Source organism: Callorhinchus milii, unplaced genomic scaffold, assembly GCF_018977255.1.
Source record: "Callorhinchus milii isolate IMCB2004 unplaced genomic scaffold, IMCB_Cmil_1.0 Scaffold5, whole genome shotgun sequence".
Classification (NCBI taxonomy): domain Eukaryota; kingdom Metazoa; phylum Chordata; class Chondrichthyes; order Chimaeriformes; family Callorhinchidae; genus Callorhinchus; species Callorhinchus milii.
In genome coordinates this window covers 6,313,303-6,338,631 of record NW_024704746.1, presented here as the reverse complement: position 1 = coordinate 6,338,631, position 25,329 = coordinate 6,313,303, and the positions used below count along the sequence as shown (strand labels likewise).

General features: G+C 40.3%; 1 protein-coding gene across 8 annotated transcripts in view; it reads left to right on the top strand.

Annotated features, from left to right (window-relative positions):
- The window catches only part of dars2 (aspartyl-tRNA synthetase 2, mitochondrial), a 30,797-nt gene that overhangs the window by 5,318 nt on the left and 150 nt on the right, over positions 1–25,329 (top strand). Inside the window, exons 5-19 of one of the 8 annotated variants that reach the window (XR_006085177.1) lie at positions 551–646; positions 1,391–1,514; positions 2,449–2,495; positions 4,907–5,013; positions 5,787–5,856; positions 6,733–6,912; positions 7,546–7,653; positions 8,198–8,260; positions 9,148–9,300; positions 10,113–10,331; positions 11,209–11,319; positions 11,580–11,655; positions 12,430–12,693; positions 24,441–24,518; positions 25,189–25,322. Coding sequence is in view for 3 of the 8 variants with exons in the window: in XM_042335976.1 (XP_042191910.1) it covers positions 551–646; positions 1,391–1,514; positions 2,449–2,495; positions 4,907–5,013; positions 5,787–5,856; positions 6,733–6,912; positions 7,546–7,653; positions 8,198–8,260; positions 9,148–9,300; positions 10,113–10,331; positions 11,209–11,319; positions 11,580–11,655; positions 12,430–12,620 (1,545 nt within the window). In the remaining 5 variants the exon portion in view is untranslated. Of the gene's footprint in view, positions 1–550; positions 647–1,390; positions 1,515–2,448; positions 2,496–4,906; positions 5,014–5,786; positions 5,857–6,732; positions 6,913–7,545; positions 7,654–8,197; positions 8,261–9,147; positions 9,301–10,112; positions 10,332–11,208; positions 11,320–11,579; positions 11,656–12,429; positions 13,640–22,963; positions 23,139–24,440; positions 24,523–25,188; positions 25,323–25,329 lie in introns of those variants that run through there. The other 7 variants (XR_006085175.1, XR_006085176.1, XR_006085178.1 and 4 more) reach the window with 7 other exon arrangements.

Below are 25,329 nucleotides of genomic sequence, written 5' to 3'. Positions count from 1 at the left end.
GACTAGAAAGAGTAAGCTTTGCATTGCATTTGACTATTTTATACCTGACATGGCATTGCTCAATATGTCTCTTTGATGACAACAAGAAAAATCTTAGTGATTGTCAAAGTAATTGCAAAACATCAGAAATCACAGCACAGAAACAAGTCACTTGGCCCGTTGTGCATCTGCTGGAAGTGATTCACTCTCCTATTTAAGATAGCCAGTGTCAGTGCCAAACACTCCCAGGTCAGGTACAGATAGACATTTGCAGAGTAAAGATCCCTCTCCTCTTCTTGAGAAGCCGCTTAATGTTTCTTTCCTGAAGGATATTCTTCAGACAGGTTACTCATTGTATTGACCTTGAAAATGTGAAGGACAGAGTGACCTCACCAGAACTTCCTGGGCTCAAGCTTTATCTGAGTGAGCAACCTGAGATGTTATGTTGCTGATTAATTTGAAGGAATCAACACATTTTGATGTGGTTTAGAACAGCCACTATTGGAAGATTCATAAATATTTTGTTTTTTTTTTACACTGCTAGATATTTCATGGAACTTTTGTGTTTTAGAACATGGTAACAGGTGAGATTGAGGTTCGGGTCCAGAGTGCAGAGGTTCTGAACAGCTCCAGGAAGCTACCCTTTGAAACCAAAGAGCTTGTAAAGGTGAGTGTGCAGTGAGGTCACATGAAAGATGAGAAAATTCACTTTTATGTACATGTTATCCTTTCTGTTTTCATTTGCAAGCAGAGTTGTTTCCATGTTTGATTCCCGATAGATATTGCAAACCAGGCTACAGCAGCTTCAGGCTACTTGCGAACCACTCACAATTGGGCTGTAAGCCAAACATACATCAGTTACCCTGACTGAGAATTGGCTAAAGTTACCTAATCAAAACCAGGCCTGAGATACTTCTGCTGATCCACATTGTGTGTCCTAAATGTTGATGAATGCAGGTAGCAGCTTGACCCAGGCAGTCCTTTTTTTGGTCAGCCATATATTGACACATGTGAAAACCCCATCACCGTGCTTAAGAATATCCAATCCAGACTGAGTTTCATATATGCCACCTATACATAGACATTTCTGCGTCTGCAAAGGAATGCACACTATCTTCCTGGAGGAACATGTACAGTGCCTTGGGATGTCCTTCCTACATAAACCGCTATATAAATGTAATTTGTTGTTTTTGCTGTGGACTCAGCTGTATCATGTGATCGATTTACTTGGGGAGTTCACTGCGGTTGGTGCCACTAAGATACCTGGGGTGTGTGGATATAAATACAACTGAGTCACTATGATTGTTTTGGCATGGCATGAGTGACATTGTCATTGGATAATCATTGTCAATTTGTTATTCACATTTTCCTGTTTTTTTTCCTCTGAACTTTTATCCTTTATTTGTTGCAGAAGTCTGAAGCGTTGCGCATGAGGTATCGCTACCTGGACCTGAGGAGCTCCCAGCTGCAGTACAACTTGCGCCTGCGCTCCCGCATGGTGATGAGAATGCGGGAGTACCTCTGTAACCTGCATGGTAACGCACTGCTTTCCACTCCTTTCAGTCTTGTAGCTCAGTGGTTAGAGCACTCGCCTCGCAATCGGGAAACCTGGGTTCGATTCCCGGCAGGGCGAAATGTTGGGCAAGTTTCCTTACTCCACATGCCCCTGTTTACCTAGCAGTAAGTAGCAACCCATATATCAAATGCAAGGATTATTATTATTATTATCCTGGAGACGCTGACTTGTGCTGCAGTAAAGATTCTATCAACTCTCTAGTGCCTCAATTAATTGGTTGTTCGTGTATAAGCTTTTGAAGTTAAACTGGATCTTTACGTAAATTGTGACTTTTCCAGGTAAAGGCTGTTTTGCTCTCTGGCCTTTTCTTACTTCGGGATTCGCTATTTGTAGTTTATGCTTCTTGCAATCTTTCATTCAGAAACTGGAAGTCCCAATTAATGTAATAAAACCAGCTTAGAAATTTAATTTCTTACACTCTTATGACTTTATTTTTAAAATTTTCATACAAAAATAATTTATTCTCACTCACCCCAGTATTTTCACCTCTCCTATAGAGCCATGGAGATGTTCAGCACAGAAGGCCTTTCGGCCCATTGTGTCCAGGCTGGCGCTTTGAAAGAGTGACCCGTGAATTCCCATTTATCAGACTTTCCCCATACTCTGAAGGCATTGAATCACACCGAGCTGTGGTTCATGGGTTCCAGCGATACTCTTAATACCGGGTCTCGTGCATGACTGTGGATAGTGAGTGCTTACTGTGTATGCATGTGGGGGAGGCCTTTGTACCTTTCACTCTCTTGTACTATGCTCATATCATAGGTATGATCAACCGTATCAGTGATACAATATGAAAGGAACATAAAATGTGTGTGAGGCTGTGAGGCACTGGATTTTGAAGCAATTGATACATTGGTTCAGTAACTAAATTTGCTTTGTCTCTTTCCTTCCAGGTTTTGTGGACGTTGAGACTCCGACATTATTTAAAAGAACTCCCGGGGTATGTACTACATTAATAGGGCTTTGATTTGTGCAAGGCTGTTCTAATTGATGATTATAATTCTTGTTTTGTCACTTTTCAGTCGACATTGCTTCAGTTTTCAAAGGTCAAGTACTACATACACTACGTGCAAATGCAAGAATTATTATTATTATTATGTTGCTTTCAACAGATCTCTTGTGAGATCCTGAGAGAGGTTCAGATGAAGTAATAGTTTCCTTCCCCCATCTGTTTTGGTGTTGAGAGCAAAGTTGGTTTAAATAGATTTTGAGTGTCTGAAAATCAAGAACTGAGTTTCCCAGCCCAAAGGTTTGTGGCTGACATAACCTCCCTCATGGATGTGAGCTGATCAGTCGCTAAGTTATTAAAGTGCATCCCCTTAACAGATCTCTTGACAAGTGAAGTGAGCTCTTCTACAGAGATCAATAGGTTGCGAATATTTTATTTCTTTGCATACTTTAGTTGGTAATGATTGCGATATTGACACATCTTGAATCAAGGCAGTATCTCAGGCTCCAATTGTCCTTGGGAGTCTGAGAGGTGGGATCACAAGAGAAATTCAGATGAAGGAGGCTCTTCAGTCCCTTTGATCTCATCAAATAGACTGAAGAGCCTTAAACAATCTGAATGTACTGCTTGAACGGTTTTCGTTAATATACATTTTTTAAAGTCCAAAAAAACAAGGCAAAAACATTTATTCAGCTTTCACATTTTGTACAGATCTTTCACACTTGTTTAGACTTCAATTGGGGGGAATCAGCTTAAACCACAAATCAAGTTGTAATAACTTGGAAAAGCTAAGTTTGTGGTTTCAGTGCCAGTATGTTACTGTAGACCTATGGCAAATTGAAATAAGTTAGCAAAACCAGTCACATTTTCTTTCAGACCTCGTGGTTTCTATGCCAGTAGTTCAGCTCAGACCACGAGTAATTTGTAATAACATTGGCAATTTAAAGCCCCTTGGCTAAGCCAGCCAGTTTCATTGGCCGAGTTTATGGTTTGAATGCCAGGCAAATTAAAACTTAAAACTTCACACCTTTAAATTAAAAATTAAAATAAATATTAAAATTAATTTAAAAATTAAAATTAATTAGTAAATCAAAAATTAAATTAAAAATTAAAATTAAATTAAAAATTAAAATTAAATAAAAAATTAAATTTAAAATTAAAATTAAAACTTCACACCTTTGGCAAATTAAAAAACTTGGCAAAACCCGGCAAATTTTCTCCCTTGGATTATTGAAATTGTCACAAGAGAGACTCCAGGTGTTTTGCTGGAATGTTTGCTTCTGAATGAGGCCTTGCTAGAATGAAATCCCATTCAAACAACCATTAGAAATGTAAAGAACCGTGATTACATGCTGGAAATCTGAAATAAAAACAGGAAGTGTTGACAGGTCAGTCAGCGTCTGAAAAAGAAAGGCGGGTTGTTTGTCATTTTGATACCCACAATAACTGGCCTGTTGAGAGGATTTCCAGTATCTTCTGTTGTCCTTTAAGTAATTGCCTGTCATCCACTTGGGTTGTTCATACACTTACCGTTCTCTTGGAATGCGCTTAGAATTATTCTCTTATTCCTATTCCAAGATTCCAGCACTTGTGCAGTTCACTCTGTTGATGTGCCCAAAGTTGCCAAGTGTTGTTTCTACATGTGCGTGCCCACCTGGTCCAGATAAAAGTCTTGTCTTGCAGCATTTGCTAGTGTTGCATAATGTCTCGTGTCTGCCTCCCAGTATTGCAGAGAACCTGTGTAAGTGTATGCTGCAATGTATACACTGATTACCTTTTTCATCTTTCTCATAATCCTGATCTTATAGATCAAACTTACTGTTCTGACGTGGAGAAGGGAGAAAGAACTTGGAATGAGCCACATATTTTCTTTTATTCTTCTGCGAGTGCCCACAAGGGCATCAAAATTGAATTATAACAATAGAGCTACACAACTGCATTGTTATATTCGGCCTTGTCAATCCTATTTATTCGTCAAATAATCTTGGATCAAAATTGCCTCTAAATTAATTTTTTCTTATCTTCATCTCAAAACTCCATCTTAATAGCCTTTTAAATACATACTTTTGAGTACAGTATGTATACAGAACAATTATTAATAATAATAATTCTTGCATTTGATACAACGCCTGAACATGTTGTTCAGACATCTCAAAGCACTACACAGAATATACTGTAAAGTGAATTGACTGTACTTTGTGGGTGAAATGCTCCTTGAATTGCAATTGCTTGCTGCGTTTCGCCCACAAAATGCAGTCAATTCACTTTACAGTGTATCCCGTGAAGTGCTTTGAGACCTCCCAACGACGGGATAAGGCGTTATATCAAATACAAGGATTTTTATTAGAATCTGTCAGTGTTTTGAACACCTCGATTACACTGGAATCTCACTTTTATTTCCAGGGGCGAAGGAGTTTGTGGTGCCCTCGAGGGAACCAGGCAAGTTCTACTCTTTGCCCCAGAGCCCTCAGCAGTTTAAACAGCTGCTGATGGTGGGAGGGCTGGACAGGTGAGATCTCGTCAGATGAATTCCAGGGATGTTAGTCGACAAGTGCAGCTTGTGGCGTTTACAGCCGCATTTCAATCCCAACATTTCCTTACTTTCTAGTAAATCAATAGTTATGATTTGTTCTACATAAATCTGCAGTGATTTATTTTCTTTCAGCTTTGGAAGTGAGATGTGGATTTGTGTCCACGGTTCCATACATGACACATTCCCTTTACAATATATTCTGTGTGGTGCTTTGAGACATCTCAATTAGGATGTTAATGTGATGCCAGGTTGATATCACAGTAAATGAAGTACCGAGCTGGTGGCAAAACAGTATGAAGAAAGATTCAGCTTTGAATCTGGACAGCTCTGCCTATTAATTCAGCTCCCACAGGTCATCAAACTCAGGAACTCCTGGTTGGAAATGAAATTTAAATTCAAAATGTGCTCGGCAGAAAATGATTTCTCCTCTTCTCTTTCCACCACCCCCCCCCCCCCCCCCACCATCTAGAGGTGCACAAGCCAATTGCAGTGGCCCAACTGCCACCCCAATTTAGATCAGCCAAATCAGTATAGACCCACATTTGAACCTTTTCAGCCATATGCTTAATGCTCCACTGGATGATTCATGTACCTACTAGACATGAGAGGATCAGAGGTTTTCTCTATAACAAATATGTTATTGATGAAGTGATAAGTGAATATATATTTTTTTCTTATTTAAAAGTGTAGACTGGATACGCTTGCACAACCTATTTTGACTAATTTACAGGCAAAATTAATGTCTGCAGGTACTTCCAGGTAGCTCGTTGCTACAGAGATGAGGGTTCAAAGCCAGACCGACAACCCGAGTTTACCCAGGTGAGTGAGTTGAAGTGTGAAGTTGAAAAGACGAAAGTCAGGAATACCTCGGATATTTTTTTTCATCCTTCCATTCTATTCTGCGGGAATTAATGAAAATTTCAGATCTCATCAAGATAAGTCAGATTTTAATAGCATTTCTAAAGACTTCTGTTGTAACTACAGTTGATAATCTTTCCGTATGACAAGATGCTGTCTGCAATAGACATTTGAGTAGTCTTAAGAGAGTTTAAATTGCTAAGTACCAAGATGTTCAGACATTTGTAAATCACTCAGCCTCACTCTTGTTTCATCTGAAGCATTCAGGTGTGCTTTAACCTTTCTGGGTTTCTAGCTATGATACTCTTTGTAATGGAGTAATGGAGACAAGACCATTAGTCTTATTATTTCAGATGGCATTTTCTTACCCATGTCATGATGTTCATTGTCGCTTAAATCTTCCAAAGCTTTCAGTTTCGAAAGCATTGAGCAAGGAAGTAGTTGTGACCCTTCTGATCAGAACCTGGACAGATAAGAAATGAATGCTTTACTCCTGCGATCACTTGACAGGTTTATTCAGTTAATGGCTGAGCCATATTTTTGTGGGCGAAATGTTTTGAGTTTGAAAACATACTGAGTTAGCTGATGTCACTAGAACTACTAATTGATATCAGTACTTCAGGTTAGAGGGAGATCACCCAGGATTCTCACAACTGATCTCTGTCCAAACACAGGATTAGACTCAGTAACTAACAAAGCTAATGACGTTGTGCCAGTATGATGGAGTTTAGATCAGCCCTGCATCTAGATGCTTGTGAAACCAGTGATGCTTAACTCTTCTTTTCAAGCTATTGACCGACACTGGTATATTTCTCTATATATCACTCTATATTTCAGATTGATATTGAGATGTCATTTGTGAACCAGGCAAGTATTCAGAAGTTGATCGAAGGACTGATCGAGTATTCCTGGCCGGAGGAAAAGGGAACAATCACGTTACCCTTTCCATCAATTACTTATGCCGAGGCCATGGGCAGCTATGGCGTTGACAAACCTGATACGCGATTTGGGATGAAGGTTGGTTTTCTCGGGATGAGTTTCATCCTGAATTGGTATTGAAGCTCCCTTTTTTTGTAAATAGCTGTCATGAAACATACACTTGAAATGTTTGAGTGGTCCTGACAAGTGGGGGCCGTGAGATGAGAAATTATAGAGGAAGTCGATCTGCTTCTCCCTCATGTCTCCCAAGCTTTTTGCTTAAAAATAATATTGGTAAGTTGTGGCATTCTGTGCCAATGATACGTTGGAGCCCTCAGGATGCCTGGCATTATGGAGGACACTTCCCACACTCCTCCTGCCCCTCCCCAGTAAATGAGATGCAATTCATTACTCAGTTTGGTTATGGGACAATAACTCCCTTCACCCATGCAAGTTGAATGAATAACCTGGCAATATTCATGTCCAGTCTCACACATGAATAATGCATTCTTGTGCTAGAGTTTGCATGTAAATGTAGCCCCCCTCCTTAATGAGTTGTATATGCGGAAGGAAACTTCGGAGAAAAATGTAAGTAATAAACTAAGTAAAGGAATGTTTTTACGGTAACTACAGTTGCATAATTGTGTTAGTGCTCCACCCAGAATACAGCAGATTGCTGTACTGTGCCTTAACCACGCTCATTTTTACTGTGTACTTCGATGTTAAATGCAGATTACGGACGTCAGTGAAGTATTCAGAGACGCAGACGTGTCTTTCTTGCGTGATGCACTTGGCCAACCGTGTGGTGTTGTGCGGAGCATCTCAGTCCCCAAAGGGGTGGTAAGTGTAGCCACATTCTACTCCGCTGACAGACAACAAAGTGTGTTTATATAGCACCATTCATGTTGGGAGGACGTCCCAAGCCGTTGGAGAGTTGAGGGTTTGCAGCCAAGTTTGAGGATTGGATTCAGGAGGGATGGAGGCCACCTCATTAAAATCTCAGTTACGCATCCAGAGTAGCAGAGCCTGTGAGTTACAGAGCTGTTCTGGAGAACTGTTGAATGAAGGCTGCGTGCTTTCTCTCTTTCCCCCTCCCTACCCCCTGCCCCCAGTGGAGGAAGAGTCTGAGGGGAGAATCTCTTGAAACAAACACCTAGAACGATCTTGGAGCTTGGACCAACGAAGAGAAACCCCCTAAGAGAACTGAGAAGATTTCAGACCTGCGTGCATTCAGTTAATATATATAAAAATGATCCTTGCATTTGACAAAGGGCCTCATCCCATCGTTGAGATGTCTCACAGCCCCTCACAGAATATGTTATAATGTGGATTGACTGCGTAGTTTGTGGGTGAAAACATTAGTAAAAGTGTTGTCTACTTTCAGGCATACTTGAAGAAGAAAGATTTAGAAAATCTCAGGGAATTAGCAAAGACCCAGTTTAATCAGGTAAGATATGACTGTATCTAATGTACATTTGTGCAGGTATTTACAGTGTACTGGAGCTGTCCTGCAGGTCCCAGCTCACACTCTGCAGATACACTGTGACTAAGGACCTCAAACCATTACACCTCAGGTGATCTGAAAACCTTTGAGATGTTTACCCTTACCTGACATTGTGTTCCCGATACTGCTTGTTGTACCACTGAAATATGGAGACAACCCCTTATCACACAGTGCTGTTTATGGTATTTATTGCAGTTGAGCTATTTTAATGAGTATTGAGAATTATTTTAATTGTTCCTCTCACATAATCAATGCAATAGTGCTCTAAAAATATGATGCGCTGTTTGAACTTATTACCATTTGTACTACAGATGAAGACACTGCCAATTCTCAATTTAGGTCTCCTTGAGACTGGTGTTATTCTCCAAAACTAGTATTACCAAGAGATCTTTTATGGCCTTCAAGGGAAGGAGCAATTTCATCCAACCTTCCTGGTCCAGATTAAACAGAAGTATTTCTGCTGTGTGATTGGGTTTGTTAAACTTTAGATGTGTTCCTGACAGTGCAGTGTGTTGGAGATCCACAGTGTGTGTTTCGGGTCGATAGGTTGTGAGTACAGTCCGTCTGCCCCGGTCTGCGTGGAGTTGCTAATCTCAGCCACGTTGTCAGGCGATTGTCATTGCTACTAACACTAACGTGTTGAGGGGACGTGGCAAGTGGAAGCTGGTGCTTCTCCCTCAGGAGATTGACAGTTACATGCTGTCACTCCTTGCCAACAACTGGTATGAGATTACGTTTTCCGGACCTGGGCTGAGTGAGGTGAGAATCAATACATTTTTACTATTGAAGACTGGTTCTTTATTGTGACTGTGATTAACCCTTGCCAACAGGATGTGACGTTTGTTACTCTACAACCCGATGGTACTTGGAAATCGGTGCTCACCAAACTGCTCACAGATGGGGAGAAATCAGAGCTGTGTCGTGCAGCGGGTGCCCGAGTGGGGGATGTGCTGATCCTCACAGCGGGGGATCCTAACACAGCAGTAAGTTGCTGCACAGCTCATTACTCTCAGCAAGTCCTCTGGTGATTCTGGGAAATAACACAGTAATTGTGTCGGTCGCTTGAACTGAGAACATCAACGTTGCTTCCTGTTCCCTTGCCTAAGTAGATACTTTGCTCCAAGGCTGCTGTCTGTGCCTTTGTAACTGGCCTGTAAGAGATGTCAGACAGCTCATCCAGAATAAGTGTCTTATCTTCCTTTGCTGTGGTTTGCTCCATTGAATCAGAAAGTTGTCATGTGGAGATTTGCAGGAATCCCACAATGCACTGTATTGTTGCACTTAGACCATGAACCTCTGAAGTCACAATTATGACTTAACAGCAGTGAAAATATTGTCTGCTATCTACTATTGATTTCAGTCTGTTTAGCCTGCTTTCAATCAATTGCACAAGAACTTTTCTATACGTCCTATGCTTAGATTCCCGTAGCTCAGTGGTTAGAGCACTCGCCTAGCAAGCAAGAGACCTGAGTTTGATTCCCAGCAGAGCAAAACCTTGGGCAAGTTTCCTTACTCCACACACATGATAATAATCCCTCAGGAAAAAAAAAAAAATTGGTCACTTCAATCCACGTCAGTTTGTGGGACACCTCTGTGCGCAATTGATTGCCGTGTTTCACCCACAAATATAGTCAATCAACTTTACAGTATATTCAGTGAAGTGCTTTGAGACATCTAGAAGACGTATCAAATGCAAAGATTATTATTTTATTTATTATTATGTTCCAACAGGTTTGATGGGTTGCGTTTCTCATAGAAGAATCTTTAGTGTAACGTGTTATTTCCTTTTCCCAAGAACGCTGCATTGGGGAAACTCCGGTTGGAATGTGCGACTATCTTGGAGTCCAAAGGAGTTGCCCTTCGAGATCATAATGCATTCAATTTCCTTTGGGTTGTCGACTTCCCGCTGTTTTTACCGAAAGAAGGGAATCCCGAGGAACTGGAGTCTGCCCACCACCCGTTCACCGCCCCACACCCAGAGGATGCTTATCTCATGTGCACAGAGCCTCAGAAGGTAATCAGCTCAAAGGAGGAGGGAAATAAATAATTAACCAAAGTGCTTTAACAGATGACGTCTGACAAAAATGCACAAATACATCAAAAGAATTTAAACTAATAATTAATAAAAATCGTTAAGTAACAATAATCCTTGAATTTGATATAGCACCTTATCATGTTGTCGAGACGTTTCAAAGTACTTCACTGTAAAGTGGATTGACTGTATTTTGTGGGCAAAACGCCTCAGCCAGTTTGCGCACAGCAATGTCCCACAAACAGTCATGGAATGAATGAACAATTTTATTTAGGGAATTTACAGGCCACGATACTGGGAGACACCCTTTTCTTTTTGAATAGTGTCATGGGATTTTTAACCTGAACATTAATTTGTGCATTCAACAGCTCTGCCATTGAAATCCAAGCAATGTATGACACTGGATTGTCACCTGGCAAATGAATACATACTGACCTCAGTCTGGTGAGAAGGAGCCCGGGGTAACAGTCTAGCGTTCCTAGCCTCCTTCCCCATGAGTCTGATGTGCATATGCCATTACATTCCTGTCAACACATTTTAGATAAAGAGGTTCAGATAAAGCGCTTTGGGCAGTAATTACACCTTTGTCTTCTACTGAACTCCTGAGACGCTGGCCTCGGCTCAGGACACTATTTGTGCTATAATGCTGTAGTGCATGGGAATGGGATTGGAGGTTATTACAATAAATATTAAGAGATAGTAGAGGCATGGCGGACTAAATGGTCTCATTCTGTGCTTTATATTTCTGTGGTTCTATGGACCGTCTAGATGACTGTTGTTGTTTGCAGCCAAACCTTGGTCTTATCTGCACTTCATGGGGCTGTGTGGCAGTTCCTGATGCTATTTCTGTTCTCTGAAGGTGCGGAGCCAGCATTATGACCTGGTGTTGAATGGCAATGAAATAGGAGGAGGCTCCATTCGGATACACGACATGGAATTGCAGCATTATGTGCTGGAGACAGTATTAAAGGTGGGTCTCCCAAATACTTGTTTTCTGAATCCGGTTATGACTCACAATAAGTGGCAGGTGTGTTGAGGTGGGAAGCGAATTGTTAATTGAATTAGTGAAAGGAAAACACACAGAGATTGAAAACTGTAACACACCTCCCTAAATCCAAGCAGTGTCTTAGAGCTCATTACACATGACTCATTACACCAAGGGGCACTCCCTTGAACTTACTTGCATTCTAGATAAACGTCCCTCTTAAGTGTATTTGTGTGACATTGCAGGAAGACACTGGATTGTTGTTGCATCTCCTCGAGGCACTGGACTCTGGAGCTCCACCTCATGGAGGGATTGCACTGGGTGAGTTCCTGATAAGTATATTTGTTACTCTTTAGTGATAAATTCACAATCCAGCACAGCATAACCCAACAGAAGCTTCTGTTTAAGTAACAATAACATTAAGTAACAATGATGTTTAACAACAGCACCACCATTTACAACACACGGTGCCCTTCACACAGAGCAGGGCGGTCCAACCTTTTGGCTGTTGCGGGCCGGCTTCCCTATTTGAGAAAGGTACGAGGGGCGCATAAGAAATATTTTGTGTTTCACTTCCAGAAACATTACATTTACGTAGCACCCTTCTTCATGCTGGAAGGACATCTCAAAGCGCTCAACACTGCCTGCTGGGCACTTGAGCTGGGGGTGGGAGCCAAGGGAGGTGAGATGGGGCGGGGAAAAGATGACCGAAAGCATGGTCCACTGAGAACACTGTATAGCATTCTAGGTGTAATACACATTATATATCCCAGAAAAAAGCACATTCTTCTGAGTACCCAACTTTGGTGTAAATAGAATTTGTTTTTACCCAGTGCCAGTAATCGAAGGGCAGGTTTACGTGGTTGCTTTCCAGAGATGGTAATACCTTCAAAAATGTTTGAGGAACACTGCTGTGCACAATTGGCTGCTGCATTTTGCCCACAAAGTATACAGTCAATTTACAGTCTATTCTGTGAAGCGCTTTGAGACATCTCAATGACGCATAAGGTGCTCTATCAAATGCAAGTAATATTATTTTTAAGATCATTGACCTTATTGTCACTTGATGTTATGTTATTTAATCTGGTATTTTAGGTCTGGATAGATTGATTGCTCTCACTGTTGGGGCATCAAGTATACGGGATGTCATTGCTTTCCCTAAATCCTTCAGAGGGCGCGACCTTATGAGTAATGCCCCTGACTTGGTGAGCCCTGAGGAGCTGAGTACTTACCATATTCAAGTCAGCCAGCCAGCGGGCAGTGGAGAGGACACCACACAATCGTGATCTGCAGCAACTGGCAACATTTTCATCTTGCAGTTGATCCTACAGACCAAACTGGGAAATAGAACGTAATATGGTTTGTACCATGCTGTATCATGATTTGATCCAAATGTATTGTGAGAGCTGCACAAGTGCTGTGTTGTTCTGTGTACAATGGACTTCTGTCAAATCGGACCCTCTCAATTGTTTTATTGCAGCTATTAAAAAAGAACTGCTTTGTAAGGAAAGGGTTAAAGAATCACTAAAATGGGGAGGGGAATTATAAGGTAAGTAGTTTCAGTGTGATGGTGCTCTCTGCCATGGGCTCTTTATCCAGATTTTCTTGAAGTGCTTCATTAGCCTTTTTAAACTCCTCTAGGTCCATGTTTCAGTGAAGAACAAATGAAGCTGACATGCAGCTCTGTACAGGAAGGAGACATGTTTTTTTCCAAATAAGTTTTTTTCTTTTAATGCTAAGAAAGGGGACAGTGCTCGAAACGTTGACCACTTATGCAGATCCATGGCAATTGTAGTTACAGGGATATCCGGGCCTGATTCCAAGTCACTGCCTCTTCATTGAAATATGCAGTTTGATTCTCTTTAGAAGAGGTGTTTAACCAAGGAAGGCATTTAGAAAGTGTGTTGCACATAAAACTGTCGGGGATTGCCTGGCCGCTGTTCAATGCCTTCCTTGGATAAACCATCTGAGATCAGAGACTGCAGTCACCAACAATGGAAATCATGTGTTGCTCAGCAGAGAGGGTGGAGAACATTGAAAGGTGAGTCATCTCAGGCTCATTATCCTCCGTAGGAGAGGAAGTAAGAGGGGTCTTCATGATGCTGACTCAGCTCCAAGGTGATGTGCCTGGCAATGGAATATCTGAATCAGTTTGATCCTTTGTGAAGGTCTCCTTAGTCCAGTTCCGGAGCCATATGTCTACAGTACGTCAAGGCACTTGCTGATGACAGACCAGCCTGATGAAAGATGACTCTTTTTGAATGCAAAATTGTACCCCCAATAAAAATACACTTTTTTAACTTAATTTTAATTTTTTGCCATAGAAGACACAACAAACAATGTTCTGCCAAAGAAGTTATGGCAAAGGAATTGAGCAAGTAAACAGTGAGAAACGTATCATGATTTACAAAACAGTGGATAATTGTAAAAGCTTCTGGTGGAATGGTACTGAGAGAAACTTCAGGAAAGGATAGTCACTTCAGGAAACAGGCAGGAGCCTATTAACCAACTTCAAGTATTGTAAATTGAATCACGAGTCTCAACGGTGTGATAAAGCACTGTACCGAATGCAAGGAATTATTATAATATTAGAGCAGTAAGCCAACTGTACATTATGAAATCTTCAGCCTCTACATCTCTGCTCTTTGGAACTCTTTCCCAAAATCTTTACTATGATCTGAACGGGCTGCTTACCCATTCTCAGACCGTCCAAATAATTCTGTGTTTTCAGGAAAAAATTCTATTGAATATGTGTCATACAGATGATTGAGATAAGAGAGAAATGATGGTTTTGTGTGTAAAAAATGATATCTGAAGATGAGCCCTCTGACAAAAGTCAACCAGGGAAAAGCTTATGTAATGAGCCAAAGGACACTTTTCACCCTGGTTCGCAATGAATAACGAAAGACTGTGTCTGTGCTAATGTAAAGAAGGTGGAAAAAGTAGCAAAAAGCAGACTGGTAATTAAATAAATTGCAAATGTTTGAAATATATTAATGGAAGAAAGCAGTTATGTCACTCAGCCGCCATGTGAGCAGAGACCATCCCAGTGTCTGTGGTCAGCACCACGGATTCACTTGTAGGACCGACCTCTTGGATTAAGATGATGACCCCTTCCCTTTGCTATGGCTAAGGATGAGAAACACAAATTGACCAAAGAGCCTGCAGGAGTTCCTGGTACCTGCCATCCACCGAGTGAGGGCTCAGATTTGCTTGTCGGATGTCAAATGATGAATGAGTGAAATGAATGATGAAGGCAAAGTCAAAGTGAAGGTCTTGAGACGGACCTTGAAGGAGACAAAGGATTCCCGAATTTCAAATTTCATTAATGCAGCGCCTTTCACATCAGAGGACATCGCAAGGTATTGAAAAGTCAAGGGTTTGCACCTGAACTGGAGTTTGAATTCAGTGGGGTGGGGGGAGATGACCGAAGGCACAGTCAAAGAGGAAGTTCTTGAGACACCTTGAAAGAAGGGAGGGGGCCAGGCTAAGGGACGGAGGTCCAGAGGGTGGGGGCAAAAATGCTGAAGGCCCGACCGCAGTGGTGAGGATGGGGAGCATGAAACAGGTCAGTGCCTGCCAAGCGGAGGGAGTGGGTGGGTTGGCTGTTTTTTATACGGCCGTAGAGGTAAACCATTATAAAACTATTACTGCTCAAGATGTTATTGTGATGTATTCTATTTGCCCCAAAAATATTGTAATGATAGCTGCATAGAGTGAGGATGAGCACACAGTGTGCACATCAACAAGAACATCATATATGTTTATATGAAATATGGTTGAGGATGTTCCCAGAGGTGGATACGGAGACGAGGGCAGAGCAGACAGAGAGAGGTGGGGGACAGATAGAGGAAGGAAAATTATTGGTCTGTTTGGGTCCGGGGCCGTTCAGAAACAAGGTTGGGGTAATCTGGGTTTGGGAGAGCAGAAAACTGTAGCACAGTATTTGTGGTATTTGTGAAGCCTTCTCTTGGGTGATTTAGAATTGTTTGTAGACATTTCAATTCCATATAGTATATTCAATCCTGTTTCATTGCTGCAAAAATTACGGCAGCATTCATCAATCATTTTGCATTTTAAATAGTTTTTAAAACATTTGATGTGGCTTCAACACTTAACATTTCCACAGTACAGAATCTGTACCATGATATTACTCCAGTTGGCTGCTTTTCGTTGCACTCGCTTTCCTCTAGTTCTGCAAATTCCAAGATTTTTTTTAGAAAAAGGACTAACTTCTTTTAGATTTTAGATTTCCCTGTGCTGGATTACCCAGCTCCTGCTGTTGCTGTTTAAGTAGTAATAAAGTTGTTTAGGGGCAGACCAAGACTGATTTCTGCACCAGTGGTGTGAGAGAAATGGGCTGAATCATGCTGCGCTCCTTGTCCCTTCCAAGGGCTCTTGTATCGTGCTGGTTTAGCAGTTGTTATCTTTATGAATTAAATTGTCTACTTTTTATCATTTATAATGGTAGTACTGTACGTAGAACATATGTTTATTAATGTAGCATAAAAGTATTTACACAGGGATGTACTCTGGCATCCCCAAGCAGCTTGAAGAGAGGCTTAAGTACAATTTGTTGAAAGAGAAGGCAACATTACCCAATCACCAAATCCTGTAGTTTAGTGGTTAGAGCACTCGCTTCACAAGCGAGAGAACCTGGATTTGATTCCCAGGTAGGGCAAAACATTGGGCAAGTTTCCTTACTCTACATGCCTCTGTTTACCTAGCAGTAAGTAGGAACCAGGTCGTTAGTCGATTAGCGGATTGCTTTCCGGGAGTAAAATAATAATTTGTTCACTCAATCCACGGCACTGCTGTGCGCAATTGGCCTTTACAATTCACTTTAGAGTATATTTTATGAAGCGCTTTGCAACGTTTTGAAGACGTGATAAGGTGCTATCTCAAATACTACTATCATCGAATTGTAGTCTAGACTGATGGAAAAGGCAGTTGACACACTTCAAACTGCTATATGGAGAGGGTCGGCCCAATTATATTACATGGCAGAGGTTTTGGTGGCCAAGAGTCTAAACTACAACTGAATTATAGACAGTGTTGTAGGCAGAGAAACTAGGAAGATCAGCAGGGGTTCTTTTCTGAGTCTAGGAATAAGCTTCATTTTATTGATATTAATTATTTTAAAGATAGTGAATACAGCAATTAGAAAATAATTTACATTCTGTTGCATTGATTTCCCCTCACTGAAATTAAAGTCTATAATCAATAGTTTGCTGATGATAGAGCAAGATTGGGAATCATGCTCATCTTTTCAGGTTATAGAGGAGTGTGCATCTATTTAAGATATGATATGATAACCTGAATGAAAACGGCAATAACCTTCTGACTCGGAGGCAGGTGTGCAGAAGTTGATTTAACCCTGATCATTGTAAGGCAAGGCCATCTCAGACTCAAATCGTTGACCATCTATGTTTGCGATCGAATGCAGCAACTTCGAGATCACCACACTGTTTGTATGTAACACCCCCCTTCATCTCTCTCAGTATGTGCTGTAGGCTGGAAGTGGTCTTAATTTTAATATTTAATTTTAATCTTCATACGATGAGGGTAGAAAAGCTGAAGGGAGGCAACCACAAGGCAGTAACATTTGTAAGTATAGTACTAAGTTTCCTTACTCCACGCGCCTAATAATAATCCCTCCAAAACCAAAAACAATAATAAATTGGTCATTTGCAATCTACGACTGTTTGTGGGACATTGCTGTGTGCAATTGGCTGCCGCGTTCGCCCACAAATATACAGTCAATTCACTTTACAGTGTGTTCTGTGAAGCTCTTTAGGACATCCTCCTGACGTGAAAAGCGCTATATCAAATGCAAGGATTATTATTATTATGAGCCAGCTTTGTGAATTGGACTTGATTGAGAAGAACCTTATTCTTAGAACAAAATAATTTTTAAATATGTTTTTTGGTCTTTTGTGGTTTTGTTATTCATATTTCTTCTCAGTTCCTTGTAAAATCTTCTGCCTCACCATTCTATAAGAGGCAATATTGGGTGGTTAAATCCTGTGAAGTGTTTTTATCGTGAAATAATTATTATTTTACTTTTTATTTTTCTTCAGAAGATTGTGGGTATGATTTACTTGGTGTCAGCTTTTGTCTGTTTTTGTGTTGGGGGCATTCTTCATAAACAATAATAATAATAATAATGAATAATAATTCATAAGCCTGGACCATAAACATTTGAGAGCAGGTCTGTTTGATCATAGGTCTCACAGCAATTAACCACTTAGCATACAACAACAACAAATAGTGCCTTTCACGTCGGGAGGATGCCCCAGACACAATTCAAATAGATTTGAAATGGGAGAAGCCTCATATTTTAAATAAATGTTTTTAATTGAAAAGTTAAGATGAGATTATTTCAGGAGGAACAGGAAAGAAGCTCCTTCACAGGAGATTGGGGGAATGAGTTGGATGTTCCCGTAAGAGGCAGGGGTTTTATGAAGCTTCAGGTGTTGTGGCTCGATGCGCTACATAAAACACAATTCAAAGACAGTTTCAACAATCAATCATTGTAAGCTTTATTGATTGACCCACTTCAGTGAGGGAAGAGGTCCTTTCAGGTTACAATACCAGAGCAGGACTACTTCAAATTTTATGTGATTATACAGAGTATATATATTTTTAGAATACATGATACACAAATCTTATCCAACCAAAATAGTTTGTTCACGTGAATACTTTTTTCCAATTTTCCTAATTGGTAGTTTTTACTCTTGCATGGCTTTGTATTGTCTGTCAATTAAATTTGTCAAACATAGCGATACTCCTTACCAATTAGTTTTAGTGAGGCAGGAAAGACCTTGAAGGAGATCTTTTAATTTGCTGCCAAGAGATAGAAGGTTTGCCAATTTTTACTGATACAGAGGACAGTATGCAGCCAGGAGGTGAAGGACTATTTACACTGTATTGCAAGATGTTTTTAACCAGTTATGTGATGGTTCGAATTACATTTCCACACAGGCATAGCGTGTGTATCACATATTCTGATTACAGATTTTTCACAGGTATTTCATCCAAGTGCTGGGAGGGGGGAAGAGTAGGGTTTGGGCTGTGCCACATCTCTGGACACATATAGCTGCTGTTAAGGAACATTTTCTGAGTGTTCCTTTTCCAGTTAGGAGGACCGTTAAGCTCCCAGTCCTCTCCAATAATGGTACAGAATGAAACTCCTGTTATCAATTGTGTCTCTAGCTCACCAATTTTACTTCCTAGAAGTTGTGCATTAACATGCACCACAAATTACCTATCCTTTTGTTTGTAATCCCTTCACATCTTAATGTGTTCCCCATTAGCTTTGTTGCATCCTTTGATCTGTTCCATGATGCATTCTTTCCATAATTAAATCTCATCTCCCAAGGGTTGCAGGTAAAAAGGGAAGTGGGATGCAAGTAGTCCCTGTGCCATTTTATGAGTAATTAGGAAAACTGGAATTGCTTTGTAATTCCCCTTTAATTTGTTTAGTTATTCTGTATAACATTTAGCAAAAATGTTTCAATTCAACTTTAAAAAAGCTGTCTCTGCCTTTCTTCTTGAAGTGCATTTGAAACCCATAGTTGTGCCACTTCACTTTTTCAGCTGTGCAGAAGTGGGCATGCATATACACAGTGCTGGAAGCTTGTGAGGTGCATGATCCTCACCCAGTCACCACTACCCACCCTAGAATTCTCTTCTAAAACTCCTACACTTCACCCTCTCCCAATGTGAAAAGTGTTGTATAAATGCTAGTTGTTTGAACATTGGAAAGCCCAATGTATACATTGTCTCCCAAAACTTTTTCAGGGTTGCGTTTTTATTAATAGTGAAAAAATGTGGGTCGTCAGTAAAATGTACCTCTCAATAGCACAAAACAATTTTCCGCAAAATTTGTAAAATATCCCCACAATTTTCTGTTGGCTCTGTTTATAACAAGACAACTTATGAATTCACTTGTTCTCATTTGTTTTCTTCAGTCTCAGCCCTCAGAAAGAATTCCCCTACACCCCGGCTATTGTTTCCAACTCTTAACTATCTAATTTTCGTATTGTGCTGTTGATCCACTGAGGATCGACTTCAAGATCCTCACCCTTGTCTTCAAATCTCTCCACCCTCCCCTTACCTCTCTCCTCACAACAGTGCCCGTTGCCTTTACTCCACCGGGTCTGGCCGCCTCCTTGTCCCCCGAATCCTCTGCTTCTCCATCGGCGGCCGTGCCTTCAACCACTACACCCCGAGGCTCTGGAACTCCCTTCCTCACTCCCTTCGCCTCGACCCCTCTTCCTATTTTCAGGTCTTGGCTGAAGATTTTTCTTTTCGACAGCGCCTTTGGTCACCTTCCTCCCCCTGGCTCGGCCCCGGTATCCGTTACTGTGAAGCGCTCTGAAATGCCATCCGGCGTGGAGGGCATTATATAACTCCAAGTTGTTGTTGCCTTTATTTCTCTCTTTCTAACTCATTTTGAGTATGTCCAGCTTTCATTGTTCTCTCTTCAACTAACACTGAATTGAAGCACTCTGCGCCGCTGCCCAGTGTGGAGTGCGCTATATAAATGCAAGTTGTTGGTGGTGTTATTGTACCTGTAGCAGCTTTCTCTCCTTTGTGCTGCCAGTTGAAACAAATTCCTGTCATAACTTACAGTGGCAAGCAGTTTAGCAATGTGCAACATAAAATCTGATATTACCAGAACATTCTGTACTTTCTGGCATACAAATAAAACTAGTGCTGATTTTTAACAAACAATTTTTATTAGGACAATAAATCATGTTTTCAAATTCCTTGTGATTTGGAGTAATGTTGGACAAATTAAATCAGTTATCCAAACTTTTCACTTTTCTAAATGTTTCCCAACTCTAAGCTATGCACATTTTACAATCTTGATTGCCAGCTAATTCTGTATGAATATTAGGCAATTGTAACAATAGTTATATTTTTGACATAATTGGCTGGATGTCGCAAAGTGTTTAACAATACTGGCTTGGCACCTGAGCTGAGGGTGGGAATTGAGGGGTGATTGAAAGATGACCCAAGTTCAGAAATTGGTTTTGTAGTTTTCAGGGACAAAACATTTTTGCTCACCTCTCCCATCTTCCTGATGTTAAGATGCTATATAAATGCAATTTGTTGTTCGGCCTCCTTGCCCTTATTATCCATTTTCCCGATCCTTTCATTGACTCCCCAATCCCCCATCCTCGTCTTGAGTTCACCCCTCCCTTCTCTCCCATTCCTTGCCTCTTCATTCTTTTCTTCCCCCTCACTCTGATCGCTCTAATTGCTTCCTTTATTTCTGTAGCTTAGTGATTTAGAGCATTCGCCTCGCAAGTGAGAGGACCTGGGTTCGCTTCCCAGGCAGGGCGAAACATTGAAGTTTCCTTACAGACACCTGTTTACCGCTGGTACGTAGGACCTGGTTGTTAGCTGAGTGGCAGATCACTTTCTGGGGATAATAATCCCTTAAAAAATAGAAATTGGTCACTCAATCCCCGACTGTTTGTGGGCACTGCTGTGTACAATTGGCTGCTGTGTTTCACCCACAAAATAGTCAATCCACTTTACTGTATATTCTGTGCAGTGCTTTGAGATGTCTCAAAGACGTGATAAGGCGCTATATCAAATGTGAATATTATTATTATCCTTCTGCTCCTTCCCTTAACCCATATATCCTACCCTCACTTTCACTCCCCTTTTAAGTATTATTTTCCTTCATGTCTAGCCCCTTCTCCCCTCCATTGCCTTCTCTTCATATCCTCCAAATCCACTCTCAATTCTTCTCCCTCTTCATTTACTACCTCTCCTTAATTTACCTGTCTAAATGCAAGTTGTTGTACTTGCTCACAGATCCTGGAATATGCCAGTTTTGCTGCCTTCATATATAATTATCCTTTTGATACGACACCTTGTCGAGACATTGCTTCATGGGATTTTACTGTAAATAACATCTTGCATTTATATAGTGCCCTCCATGCAGGGTAGCATCTCAGGGTCCTTAAAGTGCAGTAACTGTGATTTGAAGACAGCCAAATGTGATGTGCAGAGCCATGTCCACAGTGAGCTACAAGCTTGGTCTCTGGAAGGCACAAGCTTGGTAATCCGAGACCAGACTCTGAACTTGGGGTACCATCTTGATCTGTGAACTCCAGCCCTGTCTTGGTGAGAAGCAAATCTCAGATTATTGAACTACAATCTGTCTGTGATGTGCACATTTGGTTTCAGTGAGTTACAAGCAGGGTGTGTTAAAAGTTCACACAAAACTGGGGAATGTGGATAAAGGAGTGGAGGGAATCCAGAGCCCATGAACACCAGAAGAAGCTTCTGTGTGCGAGGAGGACGTTGCTGGTCTCCTGCAGTTTCTGTTCCCCAATGTGTGCGTATCTACACAATGATGGCTGGTTACATCATAGCACGAGGAATTGAGCCCAACAGTGTAAACAAACCAGCAACACCTCAGCAGAGATGCATTTATTATCTTGTTCTCTCCACTGGTAAGAAACACAAATTCAAGTCCTCCTACTGGTATTCATGGTGATACAATTCTCACTCATTCTCTGACACAGGAAACAATAACAAGCCTTACATTTGGTATTGCTCAGTCATGTGAGTGAGGTACAAACCTGGTCTCAGTGAGGTTAGGCTGGCTGACTATCATCAGCGGTGCCCTGGAGTACTGCTGACCTGCCTCGCTCAGGAACTGGACTACCAAAACCACTCACTCAATTCTGACATTTCTTCTACCTCATGTAGTATAAGCAGATTTACCTGCAGCAGTGGAAGTCTTCGCACAAACTAACATTAAAACCTGGAACTTAAAGGGACTCAGAAAAATCAAGTGTGGCCTGTGTTCAATGCTGTATTAATTATTTTGCAAGTCTTTCTGTGGTGAAGGTGGGAAAAATATTTAAACATTTGATTTTTACAATTGAATTTGCAGTCAGTAAAAAGAAATGCAATAACATTGGTAGCATCTTATGATTACATGATTTGTCAACTAGAGATGCAACACAGTTACCTAGAATTTGAAGTTGAGCAACAACTACTGGACAGGAATGCTGCTGCAAGAGATGTGTGCTTCATGAAAGCTTTTATCTCTTGTGGCTGTTAATTGAAATAACCATTAACTGAAAGGGACATTACAGAGGCTGGATATTTATATTTGCACAATTATTTTGTATAGCTAGTTAAAAGTTATCATTATCTTTTGTAAACTACTTTTGCTTTTACCAATGTAGAATTGTATGGTTTTGCACACATTGCACTGAGTGACCGCACAATACTTCTCAGTATAGAGTCCAAATCACTAAACATGGATTGATGGCAATTAAATCTGGTTTCTTTGTGTCTCTTTAGTACCAAATTAACATCTGCCACATTTGATCCCTCACCAGAATTCTTCAATTTAAATCTCACAGCCTCCAAATGAAGAAAATAAGATATGTACAGTCACAGTGAAGTTGACACAATAAAATGACTGATATGAATAATCAGTGGGTTAATATTAGAGGGAGTCTTTGTTTTTTTTATCCAAAACGATCACTCCCAAAATATTAACCTCAGCATTTTTTAACCTTTTTTTAAAAAAAACTAGTGTTCTTTAACAATTCCCTGTTGCTAACCTATGCTTGCCTTACTCCTTCAGAATGTTGATGCTGGAATGAAAAATCAGAATTAGTACATATCAAACCATGAATACTATCGGAAGAAAATCTTACACAAGATACTGTATATGAAATACTCAATCTAGCCACTAGATAACCCCACATACTTTATAATGACTTGTTTTTGGAAAAAAAGTCTTAAATTGTGAAAATAAAATTAAACTATTTAAAGACCAACGTGTATATAAAAAAAACTGGGGTTAAAATTTTATGGGAATGTATCAATTTATTTTGTAAAAAATTCAACAAATGCAGTCAGATACTAAACTGCATGATAACAATCATCAAATTTGATGGCCTGAAATTCTAACCCAAGATTTTATTGAAGTTTAAAGTAAACTAATCTTGATTTTACCAATATCAGCAGGTACCACTTCATCACAATGCAACCTTCCTGGGAGAAAACAATCAGACCCTCCCAGGAGAAGCACAACAGTTAATCGTTGGACTGTGACAACATGGCCCAAAGATATCCTCCCAGGTGAAGGAGCACAAAACACTTCAGTTGTGACATCAAATCTTAAACGAGATTTGCACAGCAACTCCACTAGAAAAAAGCATGTGAGGGAGGGGAAAAATTCACCTGAAAATTTCAGTCAATACCAGGTGCTGGAATGACTTAATTATTCTTTTTTTTACATTCCTTTCCACCTCTGATTCTCAGGATCAAATTCAACCCATACTGAAGATCCAAAAGTCTTATTTCTCCAATTACTTTGCATAAAAATCTCACTGCTTTGTGAGATTCTTAGTCACCGGAACCAGAGACTGTTGTATGGTAGGAGTTTCTGTGTAGATTATTCTGGTGACCAAAACAAAGGTTTGCATAGTAACTTATTTTTAAACTACAACTAATTATGTGCTTAACTAAGCACTGTGTATCTTCTCACCTTTGCACCAATGGTCACAACATTCAGGGAAATCAGTTCAGAAATGAAACATTTTCCCCCCATGATTGTGGAGGAAACTATATGGAAGTTGCTGCACCTTGTGTTGCTGAAAGTTATTAATAGCAGCTGATATTCCTGCAAGATAAATTGGTCTTTAGCTGTTTGCTAGTGCAAATGACTGCTAAGTTTGTCAAAAATAAAGTCACAACAACATTGTTCCCCCCCTCTGGGCCAAAGATAACCTCTGAGGTGATCGAGGTAACATCATCTCAAAACTTAATCACTTATGAAATGGTTAAACATTTTGGTCTGGTAAAGCACTAAAATTCTTATAGTTATAGTTCTTACTTGTGCCGAGTTACTGCCTAATTTTGTTCGTGTTAAATTCCTTACAGTATAAGTTCATTAAACCTGTCAACAACCTGAGAGCACTGGGCCAAAGGGGACTTTATATAACATGGTCTCTTAGTAAGGGACTGTTGGTGTGTATTTAATTGCAGATTCATGTGCTAATATTTCGCATCTTGATGAGGTCAAACTGATTGATCAGTTCTATGTTCCAAAAAAGGTGGTGGTGTACAATGAAAAGGAATTACCCCAAAGTAATTTTAGAGTAACTCTGGCTCATCAACAGCATTTGAGAGGGGTAGGTAAGTCACTATTTTGATTTGACTTTGCCCTACAAGTTAAGCTGGGAAAATTTACCATATTGCATGTCTTTAACTGGGTACATTCCTGGGGCATCTTAATATGCAATTTCAAATTTTCTGACACCTTTGCGTCATAGGTGAGAAGGATATATCCCCATGTGATGTGCAGCACAGTATACAGAAACATGTTTTGTGGATTCCTTAGTGGCTTGAACTTAATAGCAAGGGGATACTGCTTTTGTCAAGACACCCTAGTAACCAAAAAAAACTTCAGTTAACTTTTTTTAAAAAAATGAAAATAATTCTATGCTATTTTCAAATGTGACACAAAAATGGGGACACTCAGCACATTACCCAATTTTCTAGGTTAAGTTAGGAACTACACAAAATACGAACAGTAAGCTGTTTAACAGCAAAGGGCACCAATAGCTGTTAAGACTACAAAAGCACACCTGATAAAAGCAGATTAAGATGCCGTGAGCAGTAAAGTGCACTCTTAAATATTGTGCTTCCCGAATTCTGAGAAAACATTTTCAGCAGTAGACCAACAAATTACATTGTATAAAAGGACTTGCTTAGTATTTTCTGTTTACGAATCTTGCTGAAATGGATGTGACAGCAAGTTACATTCAGACATTTGATGCTTACATGATTCTCACCTTGCAGAAAGACTTCTCCATACAAGATCATTTTTCCAACGGTAAAGACAGGAACTTACTGGTATCTTCTGTTCAAGATTCTTGCTGAAATGGATGTGATGTTTAGTCACATTAAAACATTTAAAAGGTACATAATTCTCACCTTACA